The 22,615-nt window shown below is 53.9% G+C and overlaps 3 protein-coding genes across 3 annotated transcripts; 1 reads left to right on the top strand and 2 right to left on the bottom strand.

The window, feature by feature from the left end:
- Nucleotides 1-108: 108 nt before the first annotated feature.
- fus (FUS RNA binding protein) lies at nt 109-13,455 on the bottom strand. The gene is made up of 15 exons (XM_029254343.1): nt 13,443-13,455; nt 12,683-12,707; nt 12,430-12,599; nt 12,181-12,343; nt 11,819-12,093; nt 11,547-11,736; nt 10,062-10,096; nt 2,383-2,418; nt 2,163-2,272; nt 1,953-2,082; nt 1,698-1,799; nt 1,225-1,333; nt 974-1,068; nt 751-886; nt 109-543 (listed from the first exon to the last, which is right to left on the bottom strand). The coding sequence occupies exons 1-15, from the start codon at nt 13,453-13,455 to the stop codon at nt 504-506; spliced, it is 1,629 nt and encodes a 542-aa protein (XP_029110176.1). The 3' UTR covers nt 109-503.
- Nucleotides 13,456-13,959: 504 nt separating this feature from the next.
- vkorc1 (vitamin K epoxide reductase complex, subunit 1) lies at nt 13,960-15,420 on the bottom strand. Its single transcript, XM_018764464.2, has 3 exons — nt 14,958-15,420; nt 14,534-14,643; nt 13,960-14,453 (listed from the first exon to the last, which is right to left on the bottom strand). The coding sequence occupies exons 1-3, from the start codon at nt 15,125-15,127 to the stop codon at nt 14,242-14,244; spliced, it is 492 nt and encodes a 163-aa protein (XP_018619980.1). The 5' UTR covers nt 15,128-15,420; the 3' UTR covers nt 13,960-14,241.
- Nucleotides 15,421-15,660: 240 nt separating this feature from the next.
- mapk7 (mitogen-activated protein kinase 7) lies at nt 15,661-20,762 on the top strand. The gene is made up of 7 exons (XM_018764415.2): nt 15,661-15,747; nt 16,724-16,969; nt 17,056-17,221; nt 17,312-18,738; nt 18,872-19,938; nt 20,043-20,176; nt 20,288-20,762. Exons 2-7 carry the CDS (start codon nt 16,732-16,734, stop codon nt 20,439-20,441), a joined length of 3,186 nt encoding a protein of 1,061 aa, XP_018619931.1. The 5' UTR covers nt 15,661-15,747; nt 16,724-16,731; the 3' UTR covers nt 20,442-20,762.
- The last annotated feature ends 1,853 nt before the right edge of the window (nt 20,763-22,615 follow it).

Here is a 22,615-nt window from a genome sequence, read left to right as displayed (position 1 = left end):
TGTGCCGCCATGGAGCCCGCAACACAATTCTAAGTCACTAAAGCACTTCTGCTGAATTAGTGAGGTTAGCACAGAGCTGCGTCACTCAACCGTACAAACAAGGAAAACTGATGTGTTCGGATCATTTATTATCATCGCCTCTACATTACGACTCAAAGACATAAAAACAAATGACAGTTAGGTGACAAACAAACACATGAAATGTACTCCGACGCCTTCACGTGTCAGTCAATGAATGCAGCCTGGTTTCTCGTTTCAGAAAGAGACATGTTATCACATCCGAGTCGCAGAGCCCGAGGAGCGAGGCAGGAGGGAATGGGGAACGTGGCACGAGGCCAAGTGCGGGAGCTCGGACAGGAGGCGGATAAGGAGGGGACAGCTGAAACAAACACAGAGACCAGTCCACAAAACGGAGCAAGATCACAGCAACACGAGTTTAAAATCGCCAGCATAAAAGGAGGGCGAACGCGGGGGGTACTGATCCCCGGAGGGAGACGCGACGATCAGTACGGCCTGTCTCTGCGGTCCTGTCGGTGGTCAACCCTGAAAAAGAGAGGAAAGCAGTAAGGGCCCAACCGCAAGGTCCTGCCTGCATCGACAAAAACCTATTCCTGCGTCTACTGACCATGGAACACACGCACCCCCGAGATATCCATCCAAGTAATTCTAACACTATTTAAAAAGGCAGAAAATACTCCTATTCGGACACTTCTTACGAGATGTGTCCATGTGTGTAAACCGAATACTTACCGGCTGTCCATCTTGCCGATCCCGTACCCACCCCGGTCGCCGCCACGGGCCCCCCGGAAGCCTCCCCTGTCACCCCCTCGGCCTCGGAACCCCGCACGGTCGAATCCGCCCCTCCCGCGCTCTCCGCCGTAGCCCCCTGGCGGGAGGAGGAGAAGCGTTCAGAGGCCACAGGAATCACTGGAGGAGTGAGCGAGGAAGCGAGGAAACGAGCACAGCTCCATACCTCCCACGGGTGCATTGCCACCCGAGCCTTCAGGTTTGGGGGCCTTGCACTGGTTGCACTCATTGCGCCAGGAGAAGTTCAGGTTTCCACAAACCCTGAGCAAAAGCAACAAAGAGGCCAAGACTGGGGGATGCAGCTGCCGACTCGTCCCGCAGCGCCGAACTGCACGGGTCTCGTGCTCGCAGACTTTACTGTACTTTTGCGACCGTCCACCGCACAACGGAGGAGCCCGAAGGCAGGAGACTACTCACGGGTTGGAGCATTTCCAGTCCCCGGCTCTCTGCTGACCCCCGCCGCCTCCGTTGTTGCCGGGATAACCACCTCCTCGACCCCCTCCGAAGCCACCGCGGCCCATCGGCCCTGCAGGCGAAGGGAGGGGAGGAAACGGTGGAAACGCACCAGCAGCACCCTGCACCATCCCCGAGCGGAGGGTGTTTAAAGCTCTTCTAAATCTTGCACCGCAGCTCTCCATTTCACTGACAAAGGCTGCTCTCAGTCACAGCTGGACTGAATCGCATGAAAACCCACATTTACCGCAGCGAAGTCACAGGTGAGCTGAACAAGTTGAGTGAGTGGAGAAGCTGAGTCACGGTGCTGCAAAAAGCATTCCTGTGCAAAGGTCAGAGCGGCAGCGCAGCGAGCGGGTGGACGAGGGCAACGTGGCACCGTGTCAGGGGGCGTACGACCAAGAGCAGAGCAGCGGTCGCACGGCGGAGCCACTCACCTCCCCGGCCGCGCCCTCCTCGTACGCTGCCGCGGCCACCGCTGAAATCTGCTCTGCGCGTGGCAAAGGACACTTTGATGGGATTGCCATGGAAATCCTTGCCTGCGGGACAAGTGCTGAGTTTAGACGGCCGTCACTGCACCGCCGGCCAAGAGTCATGTCAAAAGAGCCAGGAGAGGCGCCTCAACCGCAGGCATCGAGGCCACAGGCACAAGGGACGAAAGGAGAACGCGAGTGCCGCCGTGCTCCACCCACCGTCGAACCAATCAATGGCAGCTTTGGCAGAGGGCGGATCATCGAACGAGACCGTGGCCTCGCCCTTGAGCTTGCCCGTCTCCCTGTCCGTGTAGAGGTTGATCATGGGCAGCCCCGTCTTCTTGTTCACCTGTGAAGAGGAGGCCAGCAGATGAGCCGCCGCGACGAAAGCACACCGACGCCTACGGGAGCCGTGCTTCTTTAAGGTACCTTGATGATACCGATTTGCTTGAAGAAGTCGGCCACAGACTCGACCGTGTAGCTGTCCCCGAGACCTTGCACAAAGATGGTGTTGTTGTCCGAGTTATCCTGCTCCTGCACTGCGAAGAGGAAAGCGGAACAAGAGGCGGGTTCCAAATGAGCGCCCGCTCTCCAGCCTGTGCCCATCGGACATGTGCCGACTGGACAAAGGAGGAAGAGGTTCACTTACTGGAGCCAGGTCCCCCGGGGCCTTGGTCTCGGTGTCCTTCAGAAGAGGGAAACACGAGTGTGAACATGGAGGAGGAGCACGAATTCAGCACATGTCTGCAGAACTCGTTAATTCACACTGACTCCTGCTGACCAATTGTCCAGGCTGTCTCAGCACACACACACGCACACACACACACACACACACACACACACACACACACACAAAAAAAAAAAAGACTGACACTCAGAGCACACTCCAAGACACGCACTTCATCTGCTGACCCTCAGCCCACGAGCCAAAACCCTCTCGACACAACACGAAGACAACATGGAACCACCGGACAGCTCTACAGAGCTTGTCCATCAACACTATCCAAGGACTTTTAGACGCTTCCAAGCACCAAACCAGATCAAACTCGGCAAAAACCAAAAGCTTCACGAGTTCCACAGCGCAACAGATGAATCGTGAGAGGGCTGCACCCAAAATCACCTTTGCCTGTGAGCACTGACATGAGCAACTAACGTGCATCGAGGGAACAGTTCGCTCATCCCATTTCATTTCCATTTCGAAACATGTTCTCATTTTCAATCACACAGACACCCTAAGGCGTTCAGTGGAAACGGCTCCAGCCCATTAAGGCTTCGGGTTCAGTTTTTCCATGGCACACATTTTGCATTAAACCGTTTGTACCGTGCACTACGGTGACCTTCATCGGTAATTCGTGGAGGTAGGAGAGCGAGCGAGCGAGCAGAAAAACCGAAGGTGGCCGACGCCCTTGTAGCACCGAAACCAACGATTTCTTCAAAGAGCCCCGGGGCCTCAGGCGTCACGGCCCCCAGGACTGAAGAACCGCGGCAGCAGTCCTGCGAACACGAACACCTTTCGTCACGTCAGAGCGCTCCGATTCGCTGCAGCGAGCGAAACGCGTATTTCACCCAAGAGCACCGGTGGCCCCGGCTCCGTTATAGCAGCCAGAGGTCGGTTTCTACGGGGAAGAGTTGGGTGGTGGCGCCGGGGCTCCCGCGTACACCGACACAAAACCGTTCAATGATGGACCCGCTCATTGAAAGTGTGGCCAATGACAACAATTAACAGAAGGAGGCCGTCGTGTGTCTTGCGTTGTTTCAGCCAGCAGCCTCTCGAGAACACAAGGCACTCCAGGGCCAACGCGGTCACGTCACTACAAGCTGCTATCAGGGCACGTGGAGAAAAGCAGAGTGAAAAAAGCGAAAGGGCCGAACTTAAAACCGGGACACTTTTCGTGCCGCTGTGCGTTTCCTCTTGTGTGTGTCTGCAGTGCTCTTGTCTACTTCACAAACGCCACCGTATGACTGCTTTCAGCGTTGCCCAAATGGAAACACAGTTTCGAAGGAGTGAAAGGATTTAGCCTTTAGAAGGCTGACAAAACACACACTGAGCTCCACATCCGCTGCACCGAGGAGCCTTTTTCACGTCAGCGTGTGTTTCTGGATTTTTTTTTTTTTTGGGAGAAAAGAAAACACGGAAAACTCAGCGGTGAAGCCCTTCTTCAATATGGGAACCACGTGGTTTAGAACACAAGGTGTCCAAGAACAGGAGGAAACAACAAGCACGTTACGATACAAACGCAAGCAGATGGCAAGACGACATTGCTTTCCTTTGCTGTTAGTGGCAGGTTTCCCTCAACGCAGACAAACTCCGCAGCTGCTTCTTCCGGCAGCGGTCAGGCCATGAGCAGATATTTCAATTACCAGAAAAATCCAACAGCCAAATGCACACAATATCTCAGCCCAGGTCATATCCCAGCCTCACACCCTATGCCACTCGGCCGTACTGTGCAGCACCGAGACCCCGGCCGAGACCCCTGGCAGTTTCTAGCAGTCAATAGCAAGTAGAGACATTAAAAGACAAACTAGACATAATTTGTGTTCCAGACATGCAAAATATACTTGACCGGTCAATGAAATGTATAAAAATACCTTTTTAGTTTTGCATTTTATCTTTAGGTAACATTTTGTCTCCCCACCATAAGAAATAACCGAATTTGACCCCCACACAAGAGGAATTCACCTAACAGAGTAAACAAAGCAACCTCATTATGTGAGGAATGGGTGCAAACACACACACACACACACACACACACAATTATTCTATAAATAGTGTGTAAAAGCACAGTAATGGCTCATTTTCACATGTCCAGTCCAAGCACAGTCGATGTAAGTCTATTCCACAGTCTTTCCCACCTTCATGAATGCAGGACTAATAGAATCACACACTCTTTGTAAACTTGCCCAAACCGCATTATTCACACTTTGCTTCATTTGAACTTTTCTTTGCATGTTTTAATTTTTTAAACCAATTTCATTGCTATTTGAGCAATACTAAAGCAAACCACATTTAATAATTTAAGGAAATCAATAAATCGATAAAATTCAGCAGAAATGCAATTTACTGTGTTGAAAAACTTAGCACAGTCCCGCCTCCCCCCGATCAGTGCCATTGAAGATGAGAACCTCCCACCAGCTCAAAAAAAAAAAAAAAAAGATGGTAGGAGAATAATGTTGTGGGCCTGCTTTGCTGTTTCATGGAAGACAATGATTCAGAAGACATGAGCAAATCCACTAGTGAATGACTCAAAAAAAAAAAAAAAAAAAAGACATGAAGAGGCCAAGTCAAAGTTTAGATTTAAATACAATTAACATTGTGAAGGGAACTAGTCGTAGGGAGCTGTGTGGCAAGAAAGCCTTCAAACATGATACAGCTCAGAACTCTCAACACTTTATTGCCAGTATATAAGACAACTCAGAATTGGTTATGGTTTGGTGCCAAACATGAAGACACAGGATAACAACAACATACAAAACAACCACTATGTGCAAGCAATAAATAAGACAACAAGAGTGAAAACATGAACAATGTGTAAACAAGGAACACAAGAACATCGACTTACAGGACACAACTGTACAAGCAACAGTCGTGTCCAAACAAGGAGTGCAATTAACAGATGTGGTGCAAGATAAATGAGGTTTAAGACATGAAGAGGACTGGTTGAGGTGGGGAGGAATGCATCTAGGAGACTTTGTTGAGGAGACTGATGGCTTCAGGAAAGAAGCTGTACAGATGTCGTCAAGTCCTAGCGGTGACAGACTTGTACTGCCTGTACTGACATGGCAGTTTGGTAAAGAGGTGACCGTTGGGATGGACTGGCAATCTTGCCATTTCTCCTCCTTCACCCTGGTGGTGAATGGGTCCTTATTGATGGTAGCTGACAGCCAGCAATCTTCTAAGCAGGGCAAACCACTCGCCGCATCCTGGCCTTCGAGGAGGAGGATACAGGGAGCATGAGGTTGGTGATGGAGGTGGTCAAGACACTGTTAATGATGGTTGCATAAAAGTTCATCAGAATGTGTTGGGTGTTACTGAGCGTCCAGAGTTGGCGTTTCCTGATGATGGCAGTGATGTGCTTGTGGTCCCCTAGAATTCAAATGACTTGACCACAGATACAGCACAGATTTCCAAAGGAGGAGGCAAGCAGGCAGGTGTCTGTGGTAGTCGACCAGCATCTGCATTGTCTTGATGCCGTTGAGCTCAAGGTTAAGTTGAGCACACTGTAATGCAAGACGTCCACCTCACCGCAACAGTGGGTCGACTCATTTTTGGAGATCCAGCTTGTTATTGTTGTATCGTCTGCAAACTTTACGATCCTGGTGAATTTATCCGTGGAAGTGCTTGTGCTGATGGACATCAGATCACACAGATAGGAGCCCAGCCTCATTTCCTGCTTCCTTCCTGTCAGAAAATTAGTAACCCAGTGACAGGTACTAGGGGTAGAGTAAACTGATTAAGCTTGGTGGGGAGCACCTCCAGGAGCAGCTGAAACCCACAAACTAGATCCTGACACAGGTGTCGGGGGAGTCCAGATGTTGAAGGATGGGGTGGAGGCCGACACCGAGTGCACCATTAACCGAGTGGTTTCCTTGCAAGCAAACGGTAGAGGAGCGACAACAGGATCGGTGATGGACTTAAGTTGGGTCAGCATCACAGTTGGAGGCTTGGAAGCTCCTCTTCGAAGTCGGTAAGTCTTTGGAGAGAACTCCAGACCGCCCTGCTGCTGTTGTTGGCGAAGCCCCTCTCCAGCCGTTCCTTATTCTTAGCTTTCACAGCTTTCAGTGCTTTACTGAGCTGCTGTTTTGCACACTCGTATTCCTCCTTACTCCTGGTGAACCAAGATTTACCATTGTTGTACATCACAACAGTCTTTTAGAAAGGTACACTTCATAGGAGGAGATCTAGGATGTTACAGTGCCAGTACACTCATCCATACTGCTGCAACGACCTCCCACGGCCTCCCAATCTATGGAGCCCAAGCAGTTCTTTAGCTTAGCAATGGCCTCAGTTGTCCACCGCCAGCCAATGGTTTTGGTAGGTTTGGACCGTTCTGGTTTTCTTGAGGAAGTGGCTACAAACATGGGTGGTGGATCGACAATCACCACATCCATGGACACCCCACTTTCAGGTCTTAGCCGGTTGGCGGACACTTTTCAGGACAACTATCCACAGAGTCACCGCGAGTCGACATCGACTCAACGGCACCCAATAAGAAGCACGGACCTGACGTGATCCAAGTTGTCGAGGGGGTGCATGGGGAAAATGGCGCAGCGCCCCCTGGACTGTAGGGTAGAAATGGTCCAGGGTTCTGTCCTCTCACGTGGGACAGCAAGTGGTGGTATTTGGGCAGATCCTATTTCATCTGAAGCAGTTCTTTGGGCGAGTGGGATAAAAACTCTGCTAGTCCAAAGTGGCCAACACAGTATTAAGGCCAGAGGTGTACTCACTTTTACACTGCAGGAAACCGCACGCGTCCCTAGGCACAAGACTCGAGTGTTTATTAAATGCGGTCGACTTACGAAGTGTCGAGAAATCTGTATATCACGATAGGCAACACAACTCATGAAATTAAGAGAGAAAAATCTGAGACTGAATGTGCACTTTTTTTAAAGCAAAAATGTTCATTCCACAAAGTATCCCAAAAAAGATGATTTATATTGATACTGAGTGTCTTTCACAGGTAATTCTGTTTTTGTTATTCTGCAAACGGTGACTGTTCATGTTCTGTGAGAGGATGAAAAAGAGCTTTTCTGACAGAACCAATGAGTCTTAAAATGTGTCAGAGCGACTGAAGCGGAGTCCATGGACAAACACACACACCTCAGTACCAAGAGTTCCAGTCCCCTTTCTCTGGAGGGATCTGAACCTCCAGATAACCCTGTCCTGGGTTTCACACACTGCTCAACCAAAACATGTTGAAACCAGCGTTCATCAGGATGCAAAACAACCTCCATGTGCATCTTCACACAACTCCATTTGTCCCAAAGGCAGCACACCTTGATTTGTGCTGAAGCAATGAGAGGGGAGTACGTACGTACACACGCACGCACGCACACACACGCACACACACCTGCATTCTGCAGAGAGAAAATGCTGAGAACGGTACCAGAAAAGCAAAGCCAATGAACCATGAAAGCACAATACCATTGTTTGGGTGTCTTCTCATATGTCCATAATTCCAGCACACCTCATTTATTTGGTACCGTTTTAAAAGCCCTTGTCCAACAAGTAAGAGATTACATGACTTCCTTCAGCCTTAGCTGTGCCACTGCTTGCAGAGGAGGCATTTGAAGCACACCGTTAGATCATCATGTCACCGCACGGTAAATGTTTTCACCTCCAAAGGTCTTACAGGAACTCAGGATACGCTCGAGGGTCAAACAGGTGTCCCGAATTACCTTCTCCTCAATGGTAACCATGGAGAATTTTGCATGGGAGGGGCTACACTTGACAGACTCTGTGTTTGAGTTGACATCAGGCCACAATAAGACACACCACGCTGCAATGCCACCACTCACTGTAGTGGCAGTGAACGAGGCAGCGTTTCGTTGAAACCTCAGTCGCCCGTTGGGTAGGCGCTGGTCCCCGACAGCTGAGGACGGGCCAGAGGAGCTCACGCGTACACGCCATTTCCCTTGGGCTCCCGAACACGTCAAGGACCCTTAAAAACTCTATCTCGAATAAAAACTTAGAAACGTTCGAGATCAAGGTACGTCACTTTCCCCGTCCGTCCTTCGTCCATCGGAATCCCACGGAAGGAAAGGGAAAACAAAAAAGCAGCAAACCAGAGTTGTCCATTTTTCGGAATCTGTAGCGCTGCGAGAACCACATTCTCCAGACTGGAAGGGGTCTTTCGCCACGGTCACATGTTCACGTGGTGGTTGAACAACCATGGAAGTTCCTTACCTCAGTTCTAAAGTGGAGACTCACCACTGAGCTGGTTCCACCAAGCCCAAAACCTGAAACAGCAGCAATCGTCACCAAGACTTTCCACAGATTCTTATCCCAGTTTACGGCAAACTGCTCTGTTTGACAAGTCGAGCAAAATCAAATCAAACCAAGGGTTTCGCCAACTCATGTTTACAGCTGACACACCAAGAATTCACTCCATGGGAACAAAACATTTTGTGAACCAGTGTACACGGCATGTACCAAGGGGACATGAACGAACACTCCTGGAACAAGAGAGCTCCTCAGTGTCCTACATCGCCCCCGTTGCCCATTGAGAGAAGCCTTCGGCTCTCATCATCTGCGAACTCGGGTTCATCCAGAAAAGCGGTCGGAAGGTCTCCGTGATGTTTGCGGGACACCTGCAGAACAACTGCAGAGTAAAGCAGTAAGACTGGAAAGGTGTGACCCAATAACCTCCGGTGTTTTCCTCCCTTCGAACATGTACGTTTTGGAGAGAGGAGAAAAAAAAAAAACCTGAAGGTATCCCGCACTTTCCACAGCTGGAGCACACACACGCACAGCTAGGTATAGGCACAGGCCACGGTACACAGTTACCTCCCTCAAAATGGAACTCATGCAAAAGAACACCTCATGCCACATAACATGTTGAGGTGATTCAGGTGTGAACCCAAAGACGACGTGCGTTCAAAATACCGCGTTTTACAGCACGCCTGCGGGCGAGTCCTGCGGGCACCTCGCAATCTCAAGTTGAGACTGTGGTCAAGGTCCAAACACACGTTGACACACTCTCAGTGTTTCCACCTCAACACGTTATGTCTCCATTCCTGCTGAGTCTTTCCTGTCTTCCCCAAAAAGCCCTGAAGTCCAGCGCTGTGCTTCTCAGTGTGCCGATGGGGATGTCAGTTCAGGTCAATTCAGTTCAATTCAATGCATTTTTACAAAGTACTGTTCTCACACTGTGACACAGAGCGTGAACAAAGGCGTAAGACAAACAAATAAGACAGCTGACTATAGTACACTAGAGTAACACAGTATCCAGACAGTTATTAAAGCTGTAAGTGCGTTTACTGGCCATGGAGGAAAAGAACAAAAAACTCCCAACAGAAAGTCAAGGGAAAAAAACCTCTGGGGGTCCAAGTGCCAGTGGCTGCCCCCCCACCCCTCCTGGGCATTCTCGATTAAACAAGACTTTAAAGTCAATTTCCAACTAATGATAACATAGTAGCTGAGTGTGAAACACAGTTACGTTACCCCAGTACATTCCAGAGGCACGTGTGCAGCTTAACATGTACCGCTGGGTAAGCACCCATTTACCTAGAGCTTATAGGGTAAAAACACAGCCCACCCCCCACCCCACTTCCTCCTCCATCGTCTCCACATCACCCCGATCAATTGTGGTTAAAGTATGTGTCACTTACCACCAAACTTATTGAATCCTCCTCGATCGCCCATTCTGATGGAGAGACAAAAGCGAGACGCATTGAAGACAGGAGACTGCGGCTGGGGCGACAGAGACCTGCCCATCTCCTTGGCCCTTCTTATGGGACAAGGCGAGACGTCGACATGCTGTCCCACCCAACCCCTCATTCCCAGCTTGTCTTGTACGCTCCCAGAAACCCTCTCCAGCCCTTGGACTCAAAAGGTGCCCATTTTAGACCCTCGGAGAACCCTCGAGCGTTCCGTTCTCTTCTGCGTCCTCGAGTCGCCGAGGAATTTGTTTCCTCCTACTGAAGACTTTCAAAGGTAAGCGCGCACACGCACACACACACGCACTCATTGGCACAGACGCTGGAGAGGCGGCAGCTCACAGAACCAAGTAACTCACTAGCCCACCTCATGTGAGCTCCCTGTGATCAGCGAGTGCTCGGAGGTCCCTCAGCGCACGGCCGCACGCTCAGGGACGGACTTCGGAGAGGCCACTAGTGGACACACCCTTTACTGCTGAGCAATTTCGGCTGCGGTGCTTGATACTTGCAGAAGTTATCATTTTGTTTAACCAAACCATTCTGTAAAAGGGACCACCCCCCCCCATTCTTTCTTCTTTTTTTTTTTTTTTTTTTTTTTTTTTTTATATAAACGAATCCCATTTTCAACCCTGAGGTCATGCACACGCCTCCCTCTCCAGCAACACAAGCGTCTTCATCGTCCCGCCCGAAGTTACAAAGCAAACCCGGGAGGAGCAGAACATCCCTGAAGGAGGAGATGCAGAAGGTGATTAAGACATTGATGACACAGTTCTGCATGATGGCACAGGACATAAGCACTTCTGGATCATCTTTTCACCGGGTCAAATGGGTCCCGACATTAGCACAGCCCCGCTGTAACCGGGGCGTCGACCTCACGCCTTGGCGGATAACGTGCAGCAGCACCGTGTTTTGGGGGGGAGTGGGGGCAGGTGGTCTGGGCCCAGGGGGTGCTGTTCCTACGGCTGGACGTTACACTTCTAACCGTTTCAGCGAGAGTCCAGACGGAAGCATCCCTTACCAGCACGGGAACGTGTCAGTGTGTCGCGTGCAGAGGGGTCGACCTCAGGGGTCAGCCTCACAGTGACCTCACGGCGACCTCACAGCAACCGGGGGCCTCTTTCCGTGCTGGAAGTGGCCACAGGTGCCGGTTCTCCCTGAGAAGCTCAAGGGCTCGCAGCGTTCTGTCCATTTTGCCCCCCCCATACAGATGAGCCTCGAGGACCAGTGACCAGTCCTGGGGACTTGCGGGTCCTTGTTTACCTCGTTCCACACTGCATTGTGCCCTTCTTTGAAAACCAAATTCCTCTTGTTGCTTCATCAGCTGAACAGCAGCAACACTTTTTCAACACCCATTGAAATTACCCAAGGTTCACTGCATCTGCACCCGTTCACCCATCTATTGTCATACCACAACGTTGCACGTGTTGGGACACTTACCCCATGCCTCCTCTCCCCCGAGGGCCCCCTCGACCTCCCCTGTCAAAGCCACCTGCACCTCTGGCTCCAAATCCGCCTCCGCGGCCGCGCCCTCCGCGCCCTTCCTGGCCGCCGTAGCCTCCATCTTGGCTGCCGTAGCCACCGGCACCGCCTCCTCCACCCCCCATAGGGGGGGCATCCTGTCCATATCCTGAAGGGAAGCGTTACACATCTGTCATCAGCTCTGTGGGTGGGTGGGGGTTGCGTCCCTAATGGCACCACTGCACACTCACCCCCGCCCTGTCCATATGGACTCTGCTGACCGTAGTTTTGCGGCGGGGGAGAATTGTAACCGGGGCCTTGGCTGTAGGGGGCGCCGCCGCCGTGCTGGGACTGCTGTGGCTGCTGCTGCCCGCCGCCGCCGCCTCCGTACCCCCCGGACTGACCGCCGTAACCACTGCCGCTCTGCGACTGCCCGCCGCCGCCTCCGTATCCCCCCGCCTGACCGCCGTAACCCCCGCCGCTCTGGTTCTGCCCGTAGCTGGAGGGCTGGGAGCCACTGCTGTAGCTGAGGGGCAGAAGCAAACGTGAGCGTGCACACGGCGCAGAAATCAGCTCGCGGAGACAGCTGGGGCTGAGGGTGGGGGATGCTGACTTGCTGGAGGAGCCTGAAGAGGAGGACTGCTGTCCGAACCCGGGGTAGGACGTCTGCTGGCCGTAGCTGCTATGAGGCGCCTGGCTGCCGCCGTAGCCCCCCGGTCCGTACGACTGGCTCGACTGGCTGTAGCCCTGGGACGGGGGCTGGGAGCCGTAGCCGCCTGAGGGGGGGACGGGGGGGCGTCTCGTTACTGCCGCCGAACGCAGCCGAGGCGGCGGCGGCGGACACCGCGGTGAGAGCGCCTACCGGACTGCGACTGGCTGTAGCCGGAGCCGGAGCCGTAGCCGCCCTGGCTGTAGGAGGAGGACGAGGAGGAGGAGCCGCTCTCGGCGCCCTGGCCGTAACCGCCGTAGCCCTGCTGGCCGTAGCCCTGCGCCGCCACCGTCGCCGCCGCCTGGCCGCCATAGCCGCCGTACCTGAGGAGGGCGCCGCACAGCCGTCAGCACGGCCGGCCGAACCCGCGTCCGGACCCGGACCCGGACCCAGGCGGAGAACTCACCCCTGAGCCGCAGACTGCGAGTACTCTGTGGGTACAGAGGAGGACGTGATCAGTAATTAATGCGGTAATGAGGGTAAACAGTCCGGTAACTGAGCACGGAGGCGCAGGTTTAACACTTAGTGATGAGCAGCAGCCTGCACTCAGTCATCCGCACAGAGCATCACCAGAAGGCAGGATGACTTAAGGATGCAGAAGCGCAGCACGGAGTGAATGTATGAAAAAATCTGTACTGTGCAGCTGGATGACTGAGGAGATGAATGAATGAATGAATGAATGAAGTGATGGAAAGATAAGTGATTGAATTATTAGGGTATAATGAATGAATGAATTTCATGAAGTTATAATGGCAAGATAAGTGATTGAATTATCAGTGTATTGTTGGATGAATGAATGAATGAATGAATTCACTCCCCCACCACGACCCTTGTCACCGACTACAGGCTCCCTCAGAGGGGCCGAAGACCCCCCCCGCGCTGAAGGTATGAGGCTTTCGAGAAACGGGGCAGTAAAGGCGCGGGTTCGAGGATCGAGACAAGATGGCGACGTGTCTTTGTCTCCACGGACGTGGGAACGAGCGGATCAAAGGCTCGTGGTCCCGCCCCCCCAACCGGCCGGTGCGGGATCTCTCCCCCAATGGCTTCTGCCGCCGCCGCCGCCACCGCCACCGATGATGATGATGACCACGAGCGCGACACAGCACACACAGGTGAGCGCGCGCAGACGCGCGCCGTTCCGCCCCCGACACGCGGGCCCCTCTTACCGTTGGACGCCATCGCTGCGCCGCCGCGAATCTCCGTCAGAGCCGAGAGGAGGAGTAGAAACGGATCCGAACGCGAAGCGGAGGCCGGCAGGGCAGAGAACCGGAACCGGAACCGGGAGCGCGCGCGCGGATCCGTCGCTCTACGGGCAGATTTTAAAAGGCAGACGGACGGAACCATTTCGTGGGACGGGGAGGGAGGAAGGGAGGGGGAGTCCAGCACCGTAATGTGGGTCATAGACAGTCAGTGTAATGCTGCAGTGAGCGAGACACAGAAGAACATTAGAGAAGAGCTGGGGGGGGTGCTCAGAAGCCCAGCGTCCAACGCGGGTCACATGATGACTAGAAACTAGAGAAATAAGAGAGAGACGAAGACATAGCGACACTCCCAAGGGTCACTTTAAATAATCCCTGAAATCTAGCAGCCCCGCGTCCGAAACACAGCCGTACGCTGACGGAGCGGACACGCATGAGCTGAGCCCCCTTCAAAACAGCAGCAACAAGCATCACACCGAGTGCGTTTTACAACACTTTTTTTATTGCATGGCTGGCGAAAGGCGGCATTTCACACAAACACTGCAGCTCACACAGCATTTCTGTCAAAACGCTGGTTCGGCCTCCTTTTACAGCGGTGACACGCACGTGGGAGACGTGGACTCGGGAGCTTCAAGAGCCCTGCAGAAGCTCTAAATGCGTCCTGTGGGACGTGGGGCTAAACGCTAATGTCGCCTTCGTGAAGCCGGGTCTCCCGTTGCCACCGCCGTCGCCCTTTAAGGCCTTTCTTTACCCCACGCGGCTCCGCTCAGGCGGGCTTCGCCTTGGCCCCGTCCAGCCCGGCGCGCCTCTTCGCGTTGGTGTACAGGAGGGCCACGTTAATCGCGTACGTGGAGACGCAGACCACGCAGAAATCACCCAGCGCGAAGAGCAGCACCCCGGCCAGGTACAGGGAGCCAGCCACGGACAGCCAGGAGGAGAGGAGCAGGAAGAGCGCCGCCCTGCTGGACGCCGTCTGACCTGGCGGGAGAGACGAGAGAGGGGACGTCGCGGCAATGTCCGCAAGCGAGACCGCTAAGAGACGCGGCGACGCCACTGACCGAGCGCCAGCTGCAGCGCGTAGAAGACGATGCCCAGCACGCTGTTGGGCTGATTGAAGACACTGTCTTTGGACACCAGCAACTGCACCAGGCCGAATCCACGGCCCCACCTGAAAAAGGGTGCGAAAAGATTACGTCGGAAGGAAGGAAGGAAGGAAAACAAAAAAGGAACGCCCCTTGTGACACACGGGGAAGCAAAGGGAGCAAAAGCAGGGTCTCGGTTCCCAGCGTCCGCAGCACTTGGCCACGTGGCACATTCCGACCGGGGCTATTGCGTCACAGGGGGACTCCTCCGCAGCCAATCACCTTTACTCTCCGGCTGTCTCGCCCAGGCTTCTATTACCACCGCCACGGTACTGTACTTCAATGGAGGCGTCGCCAAGACAATTGAACTCATCTATAGAGTGAAGGCTCGTCGCCCTACCTGGAGGTGAACACCTTGGAGCAGCTCACCGAATCCGCCAGGTCACACATGGCTCGGTAGCCGGGGTCCCTCTCGCGGGACACCTCCACGTGCAGAGCGTACACTGACAGGAGCGCGCCGAGCGTACAGAGCGTGAAGCGCGCGCCGCGCTCCCACCTGGGGGGTGCCATGTGTCCGCGCGTCGCAACAGCGCTTCACTGTGCAGAAAGAGGCAGACTGCCACGAACCCCACTCGGGTTAGGAACACAGCGCCTGGTGGGAGGGTCTTTACACAAGGTTTTTTTTTTTTTTTCCCCCCCCCAAAAAAAAAAAAAAAAGAGAGAAGGAACCGTTCAGAGCCATAGTGGTTACACAGATGAATCACTGAACTCGCGGAAGAAACAACAACTTTCCCACGTGCATCATCTCCCCGATTCTGAATGGAGCTTTTATTAGCCGTTCCTTACATTGATCGCTCTCATCAGCGAAGTGAACACATGTGTGTGAACGTGGCCCCGCCCACCAGACCAAAAACACTGAAGGTACATTCTTGGAAAACCCGCCCCTGCGTCTTATTAGTTGACCGTCCGCACTTCTCATTCCCTATTGGCTGGAAAAAGCACTGCTGACCCACTTATCAAGAGCCGCCTCCATATATTATTGGTCAGCCGTCTTCTTTTCTGCAACTCTATTGGCTTGTATTTCCTGTCAATCAAACGGAACGCGGAAGAATACTAGGAAGTCAAAAGAGGCGTGGAAGCTCAAGCTAGTGGTATTTGTTTATCGCCATGCGCTGACGAAAAATCGCCGCGTAAGTTCGTAAACTTTCATATAATTAACAAGCGGGGGTGGTGGGTGTTAGTCTTTCTGTATCCTATAGGTGTATAAAGTAAAATCCCGAGTGACACTGAGTCAGTGCGTGCGATGTTGAATGATGGTGATTGAAAACGACCCGCTGATGAAAAGACTTAGTTTCCATACCATACGCCGGTGCATCATCAAGAAAATAAAACTAGAATGTTTAACATTAACGATTAATATCAATCGGAGTTATACCTACGTGTGGAAAAGTTAAACTCTCCTGTGCTTGTTGTGATTAATAAATTTACAGTTGCTTTAGCTCATTTTACGATTTAAATCATGAGTTTCTTATCCTCGACAAGGAAGAGAAAACTAAAAGAAAAACCCCGAACGTTCCGCGTCCAAAAATGACACACTGGGCTTAAAGGCCTGCAGGCCCTTTTATATTTACATGATTTATTTATGCACGCAGCAGACGCTTTTCTCCAAAGTGACTTCCACTGAACTCTATTTAATGTTACTATCAGCCCACACACCTTATTATATTCACCGTGGTGACGTACACCGCTAGAGACCCTAGTTACACTGGGTCACTCATCCACACATCAGTGGAACACACACACTCCCTCCGTCACTCACACACCGTGGGTGAACCTGAACGCCATGTCTTTGGAGTGTGGGAGGAAACCAGAGCACCCGGAGGAAACCCCCACAGACCGAGCGGGGATCGAACCCAGGCCCCGTCACGCCACCCAGGGGCTGAGACAGCAGCGCTACTCGCTGTGCCGCCGTGCCACCCTTTACCCCCTTCCTATCTTTATTCTGCATTTGTGAGGGGGCAACCGAATATTCAGACAGTACCTCCAGCTATTTCAGTGATTTCTTAGGCTCCACATAAGCGTTGCTGTCGTCACCGTGAGGCTGTGGCGCCACTCCGTTTCACACCGTTGTCTTCTCGTCTTCTGTTTCGCCCTTCCTGGCTTCAGGGCCACCCATGCCGTCCGACAAAGGAGGGAACGCCGACGCAGCGCGAACAGAGACGCCGGGGCGGGCCGCGCCCACCGCCATGGACAGCAACGGCAAGGAGTCCACGACCGCCGACACCAACTTAGCTCTGCTCAAAGCACACTGCCTGGACGTCAAGTTTGAGGTGGGAGACGAGTATGACGTCATAGAGACCATTGGCACCGGAGCCTATGGGGTCGTTTCCTCGGCAAAGCGGCGGGACAACGGTGAGACACCTGCTTGTACCACTTAGCGCACGCTGTCAGTGTTACAATGCGTGCGACTGATGGTGTCGTTCATAATGTCATCTCAGGACAGCGAGTGGCTATAAAGAAGATCCCCAACGCCTTTGAGGTGGTGACCAATGCCAAACGCACCCTCAGAGAGCTCAAGATCCTCAAACACTTCAAGCACGACAATATTATTGCCATTAAAGACATCCTGCGGCCGGCCTTACCTCATTCTGCTTTCAAGTCCGTGTAAGTGTGCCGCGGAGCACGGGGTTTTCCCCTCTCGTCAACTCTACGTTCTCCACTCGAGGTCACTCATGTCTTTCTCCTCTTCCCCAGATATGTGGTGCTGGACCTCATGGAGAGTGACCTCCATCAGATCATCCACTCTCGGCAGCCCCTGACACCAGAGCATACCCGATATTTCCTCTACCAGCTGCTCCGCGGCCTCAAGTACATCCACTCGGCCAACGTCATCCACCGCGACCTGAAGCCCTCCAACCTCCTGGTGAACGAGAACTGCGAGCTCAAAATCGGAGACTTTGGGATGGCACGGGGTCTGAGTCAGCGGCCCGAGGAGTCCCGCTCCTTCATGACCGAGTACGTGGCAACCCGGTGGTACCGTGCGCCCGAGCTCATGCTGTCCCTCCACCACTACAGCCTGGCCATCGACATGTGGTCTGTGGGGTGCATCTTCGCTGAGATGCTGGGCAGAAAGCAGCTCTTCCCAGGCAAACACTACGTGCACCAGCTGCAGCTCATCCTCTCTGTCCTGGGAACGCCTCCTGAGGGCATCATCGGGGCGATCGGGGCAGAGAGGGTCCGTTCGTACGTGCGGAGCCTGCCCTCCCGTGCGCCCGTGCCCTTGGCCGCTCTGTACCCCCAGGCCGAGCCCACTGCCCTGGACCTGCTGGCAACCATGCTGCGGTTCGACCCCCGCGAGCGAATGAGCGCCACCCAAGCGCTTGCGCATCCCTACCTCGCCAAGTACCACGACCCGGACGACGAGCCCATCTGCGTTCCCGCCTTTGACTTCGAGTTTGACAAGCTGCCCCTCGGCAGGGACCAGATCAAGGACGCCATCCTGGAGGAGATCCGGGACTTCCACCAGCGCAAGCAGGGCTCCAGGGGCAAGATCCAGTTCAGGCCCTTGCCCAGACAGCCCTGCGCGTCAGATAGAACGTCAGCTGCTGAGGCAGCGCCTGAATTTGGGCAGCGGGACACCGCTAATGCCCGACCACCTGCAGGTGCGCCTTCCGCCTTCGCGGGCGGAACCCCACCCCTCTGTAAACAAGCTCCACCTCATTTGAGCAAGTCTCCAGCAACCTTAGGCCACTCTCAAGACGTAGATATGCTGAGTGCAAACTCCGAGAGCGGCCAAGCTGAACCGGAGACCATCGACCTGACCACGCCCGTCTCCACGCAGGATGTCACATCCTCAAGTATGATTGGAGAATCAAAGGGGGTGGAGCCACCTCTGGGTCAAGGGCCCCTGAACTCAGCTAATCAGAATCACGTCATCTGTCAGACTCCTCCTTCTTCCCGATCCCTCGTCCAGCCGCCTGGCTGCCACTCCGGACCCTCACTGTCTCTGTCAGAGTCACAGGCTCAGTCCCTGTCCCAGTCTCTGTCTCGCGCCCTGGCTCGGGGGACAAAGGGAGGCACAGGGGATGCGCCTCGCAAGGAAGGAGCCATTTCAGATGACACAAAAGCCGCCCTTAAAGCAGCCCTACTGAAGTCAGCACTCCGACACAGTGCCAGGTCAGGTGAGTCGGTTGCCAGGTGAGGGAGAGGGGAAGGAACAGAAGTGCCAGGCCGCTGAAAGAACGATGGACAACTTGCTCAACAGTCTCTCTCTCTCTCTCTCTCTCTCTCTCTCTCTCTCTCTCTCTCCCTCAGATGGATCCTCGACCGCACTGGCCACAGACGCGGGCAGAGGCAACGTGGGACCTCAGGCCTCCATGTCCACCTTGCTCTGCCTCCCGGAACAGAGGCGCCCCGTCACAGCTCAGGAGCGGCAGCGAGAAAGGGAGGAGAAGAGGAGGAGGAGGAAGGAGCGTGCCAGGGAGCGCGAGCGCAAGATGAAGGAGAAGGAGAAGCGCGAAGCAAAAGGAGGGGAGTCCTTGCGAGGCGTCCTGCTCAGCGACAATGACAAGAGTCTCCTGGAGCGCTGGATGCGCATGATGGACAGCCGGGCAGACAAAGTGCAGCGCGGGACGGACGGTATCGCCAAGAACAAGGAGAGCCAGGGCTACGCAGTCAGTGCCAAGTTGACTGGTCAAATCCAGCCTCTCCTCGGGGAGGGGCTGCGCCTCGCTGAGTCCGAATCCGGTCAACAAACCAAGGACACGGCCGAGTGCCTCCTGCAGCCACCGGAGCTGCGGCAAACGGTGGCTCCTAAAGCAGACCAGCGCGTGTCTGGGTTCTACGAGCAGGCCAGTGCTTCAGCAGCCTCTCTGCCATTCCCCGGGGTGCAGACGCAAATGGGGAGGATGGACGTGGATGTCGAAGGTCTCCGCTCCTGTGCGCTTGTCAAAAACGGCATTTTCCAGCCTCAGGCTGAACTCGGAGGGAGGGATGCTTACAGCGTGCTGGACACCTGGACACGTGAAGATGGAGCAGCATCGGGCCCCCCTGCCCCACGAGGCCCAGACCATCTTTCCCAGCCCCTCCCCCAGCAGCAGCTCCTTTCGCTGGTGCCTTTGGTCTCCAAAGGCCCCCTCCTCCCCTTCCAGGCACCTGCAACTCTGAACATTGACACCCAGATGCCAAATGAAAATGACAAAGCGCTCCCCGCTGTCGGCGCCACCTGGCGAAGGAGCATGGAGAAGATCCCCAACGCCCTCGGCGACCATGCACCGAGCACCCCGCTAGGACCCGTGGCACCGCAGCCCAGCCAGGAGCCCCCAGCAGCGGGGAGCATTCCTGACATCCACACGGTGACTCTGCAGCTCTCTAAATCCCAGGTACGCGTCCCCTTTGTCGGTACCGTGTTACAGTGCAACTCATGCTGGTTGCTTGTACACGTCCCCTCTCTGCCTTCCATTGACCATTTGTCCACCCCGGCCAGGTTGAAGACGTCCTGCCCCCGGTGTTCTCCGTCACGCCCAAAGGCAGCGGGGCTGGATACGGGGTTGGTTTCGACCTGGATGACCTCCTCACGCAGTCTTTCACGGACCTACAGCCGGCCGACCCCAGAGACAGGTCTGCGGTCTCGGCTTCGCTCTAGCACCCACTTGAGTGTCGGCGAAGGCATTTTGTGTCAGACGCTTGAGGTGTCATTTAACTGCCCGTTTGTTCTTTCTCCTTTGGCAGTCACAGCGACTCCGCCCCTCTGTCAGCCTCCCTGCTCTCCGATTGGCTGGAAGTGCACCGAATGACGCCAGCTGACCTGGAATCTCTCCAGCAGGAGCTGCAGTTGGGGTCTCCCATGATTCTGTCGGACACGCCGAATATTCCTGACACCTGAGTGGCTGGTGTGGGCCATTCTTTGTGACCGCATGTTTAGTCTGTAGCGAATGAGTTATTCCACTAGTCTTAGTTTGGGCACGAGGAGGAGGTCTTAAGCCCAATGACAGGCGAGGCAGGTAGAGTTAGAAAAACACACCCAACTAATGGAAGAACAATGTGAAGTTTGTTGACAGTAATGGGGTTAATGATGCATGTTGCTTCTGTCACTCAAGAGCAAGGTGGCAGGGCGCTGTGTCCTAGCGGTGTCCGACCACTGCACAAGCAGCAGGACGGAGATCGTCCACTCGGCCTTTCCCGCGACGATTAAACCATTCATATTTATCTCTGCTTCATTGCAGCATCTTGCGTGTTGCGTCTTCGCTCTCAGAGCTAAAAGCAACGTTACCATCCCCACACAGCAGGTCACAGCACCACTCTCACTGAGGACATGATGCTGGTGAGCAAAGCCAGGACTGAACTCCGGTTCCAGGGGGCCCGTTGAGGAGCTGGGCGTCCGGTACAATGGCCTCGAAGTTGATGATGCCGCGCACCTTCGTGTAGATGCTGCGGCGGTTGGGCTGGTGGAAGGTCACTAGTTCAGCCTGCACCCGGGTACCCCGAGTCAGAAACCAAGAGGTATGGTAAATGTGAAGAAAAGCACATAGCACATCCAGAACTGCATCATAAATATCCCTCCACCCTTTCCACGTGAATGAGGGACCGCAGAGAACCGGGGAGGGATCAGGACAGGAGCACCGTGGTTGCAGCGGAGTAAATGATAGACTGCAGCCGCCATAGGGTTGCCATAGATATCACTCTGGAGGCTTTGGCACCATTCTGGAACGCAGTGCATCATGGCCAGCTGCTGCATCTTCTCAGAGGAGTTATGCTGCCTGAAGGCTCCCCGGGTAGCAGCCCACGTAGAGCCTGGGGAGGGACGAGAAGGACACGGTCGCAGAGCTCACCCACCTGCGGTCCCAGCTGAGAGGCGAGCAAAACCTCAAAGCACCAGGCCACTTTGAGGAAGCAGTGGTCAGCGCGCACACGCGCACTGGCCATGCCACAAGTGATTTCCTGCCAGCCATGTGAATGTTCACGTGCTATGGCCATGCCCCTTGCTGTCCATCACTTCCTCCGACAATCCTGCTTCCAGGCGGGTGCCAAATTATTGCGGCCCACATGTAAGCACAGAAGACAGGTTGAAAGAGGTAAAACGGGGTTTTTACCATGCTGCTCGTTACCGTCCTTGGGACTGCGACGAAGGGCGGAAGAAACAGTTTAACGACCCCTCTTTCGGCACTGTGCTCTGCTGCTCGTGTGCGGTGCAGCAACACAGTCGCAGGAAGTGGTGACTGGAAGCGGTGGGACGCAAACTGGGCTGGGAACGAGTGCGATTTGAACAAACAGCGCAGGACAAGTACTTGAGCGAAGTAACTGTGGTTCCCATCATTAGCAGCCTCAACATTGTGGAAACGCGCGCACACACGCGCAAAATCTGCTCTGTCAAACATTTTCTAGAAATACAACAAATATCAACACTTGGCAGAATTAATAGTCAAAGACTTGTTATCACGAACGACCTGTGACGCTAACATCACCCATTGGCACCATGTTTAACGAACGGGCATCAGCTCCTAGAAACAGCTCATCGCGGCAGGAGCTCGTGCTGTTGCTTCATTAACGGCCTATTAATTAGTGAGCAGCCAAAAATTTATAAAAGAAGAGGAACTCACCCAAAACATGAGTTAATTGCTCATAAAACTGAGCACACAATATGGGACAAATGAGAAATACTCCAACCAGGTTGTCAATGAAGGCGACAGAGACAAGACTGAGCTCCAGTCGGTCCCAGTGCAGTCATGCTCCCCCTTGGTGGCGCTCACTGTTACCGTTATTCTCGTCACACTGCTCGCTGGTATGTGTGACCTTCCAGGGGCGGGTCGCCATGACTGACAGCAACAGCAACCAAAGGAACGCAGGGAAGAGGCGTCACCAAGACGACCGGTTTTATGGAGATAAAATGTTCCATTCAAATATTCAAAACTAAGAACATGGTGACAAATCACTTCTTAAAATGTACTCGAGTAAAGTAAGTACACAAACACAAGTAGTAGTACATGTACCATCTTTCACCAGTTAAACGCCACCATCGTCACCACGATGAGCACCATCCTCCTCTTTGTCCATTGGGAA

The sequence above is a fragment of the Scleropages formosus genome, chromosome 8 (assembly GCF_900964775.1).
Source record: "Scleropages formosus chromosome 8, fSclFor1.1, whole genome shotgun sequence".
Taxonomy (NCBI): Eukaryota; Metazoa; Chordata; class Actinopteri; order Osteoglossiformes; family Osteoglossidae; genus Scleropages; species Scleropages formosus.
This window is presented reverse-complemented; position numbering and strand designations above follow the sequence as displayed.

Excerpts from the sequence above, each read along its gene's own strand:
- mapk7 (XM_018764415.2), top strand. The coding sequence starts at position 16,732 with ATGCCGTCCGACAAAGGAGGGAACGCCGACGCAGCGCGAACAGAGACG. Across the intron at positions 18,739-18,871 it reads CCGACACAGTGCCAGGTCAG|ATGGATCCTCGACCGCACTG; the intron begins GTGAGTCGGTTG and ends TCTCTCCCTCAG. Across the intron at positions 19,939-20,042 it reads TGCAGCTCTCTAAATCCCAG|GTTGAAGACGTCCTGCCCCC; the intron begins GTACGCGTCCCC and ends CACCCCGGCCAG.
- vkorc1 (XM_018764464.2), bottom strand. The coding sequence starts at position 15,127 with ATGGCACCCCCCAGGTGGGAGCGCGGCGCGCGCTTCACGCTCTGTACG. Across the intron at positions 14,644-14,957 it reads TCCAAGGTGTTCACCTCCAG|GTGGGGCCGTGGATTCGGCC; the intron begins GTAGGGCGACGA and ends ACCCTTTTTCAG. Across the intron at positions 14,454-14,533 it reads CGCGCTGCAGCTGGCGCTCG|GTCAGACGGCGTCCAGCAGG; the intron begins GTCAGTGGCGTC and ends CTCTCCCGCCAG.
- fus (XM_029254343.1), bottom strand. Across the intron at positions 12,094-12,180 it reads TCTTCAGGCTCCTCCAGCAA|CTACAGCAGTGGCTCCCAGC; the intron begins GTCAGCATCCCC and ends TCTGCCCCTCAG. Across the intron at positions 887-973 it reads TGGCAATGCACCCGTGGGAG|GGGGCTACGGCGGAGAGCGC; the intron begins GTATGGAGCTGT and ends TCCTCCCGCCAG.